Raw genomic sequence first — 8,140 nt, forward strand, 5'->3', positions numbered from 1 at the left:
TGTGTGTGTGATGACTCATGTAGTGTGTGAGCAGTGGGGAGCACTGAGTGATGATGTGTGTGAGATGATTCATGCCGTGTGTGAGCAGTGGGGGGCACTGAGTGATGGTGTGTGTGATGACTCATGTTGGGTGTGAGCAGTGGGGGGCACTGAGTCATGGTGTGTGTGTGTGATGACTCATGTCGTGTGTGAGCAGTGGGGGGGCACTGAGTGGTGTGTGTGTGTGTGTGTGTGTGTTGGCTCATGCCGTGTGTGAGCAGTGGGGGGCACTGAGTGATGGTGTGTGTGTGTGTGTGATGACTCGTTGTGTGTGAGCAGTGGGGGGCACTGAGTGATGTGTGTGTGTTGACTCATGCCGTGTGTGAGCAGTGGGGGGCACTGAGTGATGTGTGTGTGTGTGATGGCTCATGTCGTGTGTGAGCAGTGGGGGGCACTGAGTGATGTGTGTGTGATGACTCATGTGTGTGAGCAGTGGGGGGGGGCACTGAGTGATGTGTGTGTGATGACTCATGTCATGTGTGAGCAGTGGGGGCACTGAGTGATGGTGTGTGTGTGTGTGTGACTCATGTCATGTGTGAGCAGTGGGGGGCACTGAGTGATTGTGTGTGTGTGTGTGTGTGTGTGTGTGTGTGTGTGTGTGTGACTCATTCCGTGTGTGAGCAGTGGGGGGCACTGAGTGATGGTGTGTGTGTGATGACTCGTTGTGTGTGAGCAGTGGGGGGCACTGAGTGATGGTGTGTGTGTGATGACTCGTTGTGTGTGAGCAGTGGGGGGCACTGAGTGATGGGTGTGTGTGTTGACTCATGCCGTGTGTGAGTAGTGGGGGGCACTGAGTGATGTGTGTGTGTGATGACTCATGTCGTGTGTGAGCAGTGGGGGGCACTGAGTGATGTGTGTGTGTGTGTGTGTGTGTCTGTGTGTGTGATGATTCATACCGTGTGAGCAGTGGGGGGCACTGAGTGATGTGTGTGTGTGTGTGTTGACTCATGTCGTGTGTGAGCAGTGGGGGCACTGAGTGATGGTGTGTGTGAGATGACTCATGTGTGTGAGCAGTGGGGGGGGGCACTGAGTGATGTGTGTGTGTGTGTGTGTTGACTCATGTCGTGTGTGAGCAGTGGGGGGCACTGAGTGATGGTGTGTGTGTTTTGGCTCATGTCGTGTGTGAGCAGTGGGGGGGGGGCACTGAGTGATGGTGTGTTTGTTTTGGCTCATGTCGTGTGTGAGCAGTGGGGGGGGCACTGAGTGATGGTGTGTGTGTGTGTGTGTGTGTGTGTGTGTGTGTGTGTGTGTGTGTGTGTGTGTGTGTGTGTGTGTGTGTGTGTGTGTGTGATGACTCGTTGTGTGTGAGCAGTGGGGGGCACTGAGTGATGTGTGTGATGACTCATGCCGTGTGTGAGCAGTGGGGGGCACTGAGTGATGGTGTGTGTGTGATGATTCATACCGTGTGAGCAGTGGGGGGCATTGAGTGATGGTGTGTGTGTGATGACTCATGTCGTGTGTGAGCAGTGGGGGGCACTGAGTGATGGTGTGTGTGTTTTGGCTCATGTCGTGTGTGAGCAGTGGGGGGGGGCACTGAGTGATGGTGTGTTTGTTTTGGCTCATGTCGTGTGTGAGCAGTGGGGGGGGCACTGAGTGATGGTGTGTGTGTGTGTGTGTGTGTGTGATGACTCGTTGTGTGTGAGCAGTGGGGGGCACTGAGTGATGTGTGTGATGACTCATGCCATGTGTGAGCAGTGGGGGGGGGCACTGAGTGATGGTGTGTGTGTGTGTGTGTGTGTGTGTGTGTGATGACTCATGTCGTGTGTGAGCAGTGGGAGGCACTGAGTGATGGTGTGTGTGAGATGACTCATGTGTGTGAGCAGTGGGGGGCACTGAGTGATGGTGTGTGTGTGTGTGTGTGTGTGTGTGTGTGTCTGTGTGTGTGTGATGATTCATACCGTGTGAGCAGTGGGGGGCACTGAGTGATGTGTGTGAGCAGTGGGGGGCACTGAGTGATGTGTGTGTGTGTGTGTGTCTGTGTGTGTGATGATTCATACCGTGTGAGCAGTGGGGGGCACTGAGTGATGTGTGTGTGTGTGTGTTGACTCATGTCGTGTGTGAGCAGTGGGGGCACTGAGTGATGGTGTGTGTGAGATGACTCATGTGTGTGAGCAGTGGGGGGGGGCACTGAGTGATGTGTGTGTGTGTGTTGACTCATGTCGTGTGTGAGCAGTGGGGGGCACTGAGTGATGGTGTGTGTGTTTTGGCTCATGTCGTGTGTGAGCAGTGGGGGGGGGCACTGAGTGATGGTGTGTTTGTTTTGGCTCATGTCGTGTGTGAGCAGTGGGGGGGGCACTGAGTGATGGTGTGTTTGTTTTGGCTCATGTCGTGTGTGAGCAGTGGGGGGGGCACTGAGTGATGGTGTGTGTGTGTGTGTGTGTGTGTGTGTGTGTGTGTGTGTGTGTGTGTGTGTGTGTGATGACTCGTTGTGTGTGAGCAGTGGGGGGCACTGAGTGATGTGTGTGATGACTCATGCCGTGTGTGAGCAGTGGGGGGCACTGAGTGATGGTGTGTGTGTGTGTGTGATGATTCATACCGTGTGAGCAGTGGGGGGCATTGAGTGATGGTGTGTGTGTGATGACTCATGTCGTGTGTGAGCAGTGGGGGGCACTGAGTGATGGTGTGTGTGTTTTGGCTCATGTCGTGTGTGAGCAGTGGGGGGGGGCACTGAGTGATGGTGTGTTTGTTTTGGCTCATGTCGTGTGTGAGCAGTGGGGGGGGCACTGAGTGATGGTGTGTGTGTGTGTGTGTGTGTGTGTGAGATGACTCGTTGTGTGTGAGCAGTGGGGGGCACTGAGTGATGTGTGTGATGACTCATGCCATGTGTGAGCAGTGGGGGGGGGCACTGAGTGATGATGTGTGTGTGTGTGTGTGTGTGTGTGTGTGATGACTCATGTCGTGTGTGAGCAGTGGGAGGCACTGAGTGATGGTGTGTGTGAGATGACTCATGTGTGTGAGCAGTGGGGGGCACTGAGTGATGGTGTGTGTGTGTGTGTGTGTGTGTGTGTGTGTGTGTGTGTGTGTGTGTGTGTCTGTGTGTGTGTGATGATTCATACCGTGTGAGCAGTGGGGGGCACTGAGTGATGGTGTGTGTGTTTTGGCTCATGTCGTGTGTGAGCAGTGGGGGGGGCACTGAGTGATGGTGTGTGTGTTTTGGCTCATGTCGTGTGTGAGCAGTGGGGGGGGCACTGAGTGATGGTGTGTGTGTGTTGACTCATGTCGTGTGTGAGCAGTGGGGGGCACTGAGTGATTGTGTGTGTGTGTGTGTGTGTGTGTGTGTGTGTGTGTGTGTGTGTGTGTGTGTGTTGACTCATGTGTGTGGCTAAGTTCAGACTGCACTACTTACCGTAGCCTGTCTCCCGGCAGCTCATGCGACTGTGAAGTTTGGGTCTGAATTTGGTCTGATCTTTGCCCCTCGCTTTTTCCTCCCAGCTCATCACTGTATACAGCCTCCCTGGTATGGATCCTGATTGGCTCATCGGAGAGCGAGGGAACCAAAAAGGCAAAGTCCCCGTTACATACCTGGAACTCCTCAGTTAGACCAGAGGCGACCGCCGTGCAGAATCTCTCAACAAGCCAATCGCCCACCGGGGTTGTCGTCGTCGCTCGGAGGCTGCTGCACCCCCCCCCTCCCCCCGTTCCTTTGTCTGTCTTTGCAAATCCTTTCTCCCTCTTTATTGTGTTTGATCAGCCTCCACCATCTATGTAACCCCTGCCCAGCACATAACAGGTTAAGCACCGTTACACAAATCTGCTATTGCAGGGAGACGTACAGGAGTTAACCCTAACCCATCATCCTCATTATTATGCTTGCACTAAGGTCATAGATTTCAGTCCTCCCCAGATAATGCCTGCCTCCCCCCTCCCAGGTCTGTCCCGAAATCTAAACTGTGCACTGTTTATACCAATGTGGAAGAGTGCGGGCTGGAGCCGGGAATGTCCGATCCTAACTGGGCAGCATCCAGATAATACGATCACTTTTATTGCCACTATGCAGAGAGGGAGTTGGGGGGAGCATCGTGCAAATATGTGACCCCCTCATTACACCCCCTTACTCACTATCCAAGCCATCTATCTATCGGCTCATTCCCTTGTCTGTTAATCCGGCACTCTTCTACCTATACGTCGGTAATCAGGAGGGAAGGTATCTTAAAGGGATATTCCTATTGTACAAGCTTGAGAACAAAGAAGGGACACACACAAGTATCCCCGGGAGTCCTGCTCCCCTTCAATCTCTGGATCCAGGGGTTGGAATGATAGGGTCTCTCTTTACAGGGTGATATTGATTTTAGCACTTTGTAGCAGATTTTGTCACGTAGCTTAAACGGTATTGAGTAGTAGTGAGAAGAAAGATTTGTCATCCAGTGTAATAGCTGGAACAGCAAAGTTCACTTCTCTCCTTGGCATCCGGTGTAATAGCTGGAACAGCAGTGTTCACTTCTCTCCTTGGCATCCGGTGTAATAGCTGGAACAGCACCAGGTTCACTTCTCTCCTTGGCATCCGGTGTAATAGCTGGAACAGCACCGTGTTCACTTCTCTCCTTGGTACTGTTCTAGTTGTTACACCGGATGCCAAGTAGAGAAGTGAACGCGGTGATGTTCCAGCTACTACACTGGATGCTGTGTTCACTTCTCTCCTTAGGATCCAATAATAGCTGGAACAGCACCAAGGAGGAAGTGAACATGGTGCTGTTACAGTTATTACAGCGGATGTGGTGTTCACTTCTCTCCTTGGAATCTGGTGTAATAGCTGGAACAGCACTGTGTGCACTTCTCTCCTTGTCCTGTTACAGCTATTACACCGGATGCCAAAGAGAAGTGAACACGGCATCCCGTGTAATAAGTGGAACTGCACCATGTTCACTTCTCTCCTTGGTGCTGCTCCAGCTCTTACACCGGTTGCCAAGGAAAGAAGTGATCTTGGTGCTCTTCCAGCTATTACACTGGATGTGGTGAGCACTTCTCTCCTTGGCATCTTGTTGTTCACCTCTAGCAAACATCTCTTGCTCTGCTGCCTCCCCTCACAAGAAAAAATAAAAAGCAGCTTGAAGTCTTCCTTACAATTCTCCTGCAGCACATCTGCAACCCTCTATGTTTCCATATGTCAGACTAACCCTGCATGCAGGTCAGTGAGAGTAATACAAGACTGACAGGATCAGCCTATACAAGGTCTGTTTATAGTCTTTAACCATAGTAACTCATCAGTCTGCATCAGAGCTGTAGGCATAAAATTGCATTAAGCTAGAGTATTTGCAAAGCTGCTAAAAAAAAAAAAAAAGGGTAGCTATTTTGGTCGCAAATGTTTACAAGGTCTTTAAAGTAGATTTGTCAGGCCTCCAATAAAAGCAGAGGGCGAGATACAGAGTTTAAAGGGTCATTTTAAAGCGCCCATCGGAGACAGCGCGGTCCTGCGGTACCATTGCGGCATCCGGCCAAACTTTGCATATGAGGTCAGAGCGCTCCTTTCCTTGGCTATTGACCACTCAGACTGCAGAGGTGGCCGGGGGCTTAGGAAATGAGCAGTACACTATGGGGTCACAAATTCATCCATTCTCGAGAACTGAGAAGACCTTTAATAAGGAGAAAATGGAAAAGTTCTTGTTTTACAACCACTCCTCATAGGTAAGAACTGATAGAAAAGCCAAAAAGTTGTTCTCTACCACCCCCCCCCTCCGTATACAGGAGGATCTGTCAAATGACTTTTTGTGGGCGGGGTAGAACCGGACTCTTGGGCCTCGCGGGGGGGAAGGACGGGATAGAGCCGGACTCTTAGGCCTTGTCTAAGAGTCCTGGCATTTTTTGTTGTGTAAATAAGAAATAAAATAGAAAATATCTTCAGCTCCGAGTTGCCCTCTCGATCTTAGTCTGCCCTCAGGTAGGAGACCTGACAGATCTATTATAAAGAAGACCTCCACCATGGAGAATATTTAGTGCCAGGGAGACATATGCAGAAGTGGTTTTAGAGACTTACCCTCCTTCCCAGCTACAATGTAAAATTGCTAATACTGACTCCGGCTTGCGATACCCTAATACTGGATCGGCCCATACGCCGGCTTGTTGTACCTTTTCATGTAGAGAAATATGTGGACTATACGAACAACCTTTAATTAGTATGTGATGTCCTCTTCTGACCGCGCAGCCATATTGTTTAGAGACACTACTAATGAATGTACGATCTGTCGCCTATTTATACACTATTACATTGTGGCTTTTCTTATTCTATGAAGGATACGTCGCTCTCAGGAGACCCCGGATCTGCACGCTTGCTGAAAAGAGAATTATTTCTAAATGTGTCATTTGGACAGCTTCCCCCTTTTCTAATGACTACTTGCACCCATCATCCCGCTTCGTTTATTTGATCCCTGAGTGTTATTTATTGCGTGTCAGCAAATCTCCCCCCCCCCTTCTCCCCTGTCTGTGTTTGATTAGATTATTAATAAATTCTATCATTCCTGCAATGGTGGCGGCAGACAGGACAGTTCTTACACACAAGAGTCTGTAAATGTCGTCTTTTTACTGTCGGTATAAATACAAAATGTGATAAGTACAAGGAAATAATAAAAGACAGTACAAAAAAGGAAAGTGGACCGCACAGGCAAATGAGAATCGTTTGCTGCATGCATCATGAAGGGGGGTAAACTACATGCACCCACTGTACTGACATGGAGCAGCTTGCTCTGATAACGACCCCCCCCCACCGGCTTTCCTTTATCAACACTGGCAATGGCTGTTATACGGTTGTTTTATGGACGCTATGTACCTTTAAGAATGTTTATTATGGTCCATGATGGTGGTTAATTCATACACATTTTACCAAGTCTAGACCTGGTAGTAAAGTTCAGTTCTTTTATCTTTGCACGTGCCTTATAAAGGCCTGAACCAGCTGCAGAACGGGCTCCTGTGCCTCCGGCGCTGGCTTGGCAGACGGTCCAGATTTGGGTTGTGAGGAGGGAAGGACCCCGGCAGCCGGAGAGGACGGGATCCCACGCCGGGTGTAACGATTCAGGCTGGAGAGAAGAGTGCTCTGAGGAAGAGGATGGGGGAAAAAAAGATCAATATTTGTATATAAAGTGTAAATGTGATCGTGGTGGGGTGGGGGGGGATTCATACCAGTTCGGATCCGAGCTCCTGCTTCATGCGCTGCTTGTCCCGGGGGTGCACCGAGGGGTCTCGCAGGTACCGCACCGCTTGTGAGATGGTCAGGTAAAAACAGTTCTCGATAATAAACAGCAGCAGCGGCCTGGAGAGCACAAAACCCAACGTCACCTACTAAATCAGATGGGCTCCACAATGGTTACAGAGCCAAGAAAGAGCAGCCCAGGGGCGAGTGGAAAGAGAATGATCGTTGAAAGGAACCCGTCATGTCGCTTTTCAATATTAAACCGCCCCCCGTGTGTTTTAAATGGTGCAATGTGAATCCCCATCATGGTTTAAAAAAAAAAAAAAAAAAATCCATGTATTTATCTTAAGCAGATAAGGTCTTTTATTAGGTGAATGCAGTATATACCTTAGATTTCAGCCATAGGGGCGGAGCTTCTGCATGGTTCAGTCACGGTCACTCAAGCTCACTTTGTTTACATGACTGCAGTATATACCTTAGGTTTCAGCCATAGGGGCGGAGTTTCTGCGTGGTTCAGTCACGGTCACTCAAGCTCACTTTATGTTTACATGACTGCAGTATATACCTTAGGTTTCAGTCATAGGGGCGGAGCTTCTGCGTGGTTCAGTCACGGTCACTCAAGCTCACTTTATGTTTACATGACTGCAGTATATACCTTAGGTTTCAGCCATAGGGGCGGAGCTTCTGCGTGGTTCAGTCACGGTCACTCAAGCTCACTTTATGTTTACATGGCTGCAGTATATACCTTAGGTTTCAGCCATAGGGGCGGAGCTTCTGCGTGGTTCAGTCACGGTCACTCAAGCTCACTTTATGTTTACATGACTGCAGTATATACCTTAGGTTTCAGTCATAGGGGCGGAGCTTCTGCGTGGTTCAGTCATGGTCACTCAAGCTCACTTTATGTTTACATGACTGCAGTATACACCTTAGGTTTCAGTCATAGGGACGGAGCTTCTGCGTGGTTCAGTCACGGTCACTCAA

General features: G+C 50.1%; 1 protein-coding gene and 1 long non-coding RNA gene across 8 annotated transcripts in view; one reads left to right on the forward strand and one right to left on the reverse strand.

Annotated features, from left to right (window-relative positions):
* The window catches only part of SH3GLB2 (SH3 domain containing GRB2 like, endophilin B2), a 72,994-nt gene extending 69,325 nt beyond the window's left edge, over nucleotides 1-3,669 (forward strand). For all 7 annotated transcript variants that reach the window (XM_075324683.1, XM_075324688.1, XM_075324681.1 and 4 more), the window contains one exon: nucleotides 3,472-3,669. In XM_075324683.1, the coding sequence (XP_075180798.1) occupies nucleotides 3,472-3,579 (108 nt within the window). In that variant the 3' untranslated portion in view covers nucleotides 3,580-3,669. The remainder of the gene's footprint in view (nucleotides 1-3,471) is intronic.
* Nucleotides 3,670-6,533: 2,864 nt separating this feature from the next.
* On the reverse strand, nucleotides 6,534-7,276 carry LOC142251675 (uncharacterized). Its single transcript, XR_012725325.1, has 2 exons — nucleotides 7,150-7,276; nucleotides 6,534-7,063 (listed from the first exon to the last, which is right to left on the reverse strand). It is a non-coding gene; the product is annotated as an uncharacterized LOC142251675 (long non-coding RNA).
* Nucleotides 7,277-8,140: the final 864 nt, after the last annotated feature.

The sequence above is a fragment of the Anomaloglossus baeobatrachus genome, chromosome 9 (assembly GCF_048569485.1).
Source record: "Anomaloglossus baeobatrachus isolate aAnoBae1 chromosome 9, aAnoBae1.hap1, whole genome shotgun sequence".
In the NCBI taxonomy this organism is placed as follows: Eukaryota; Metazoa; Chordata; class Amphibia; order Anura; family Aromobatidae; genus Anomaloglossus; species Anomaloglossus baeobatrachus.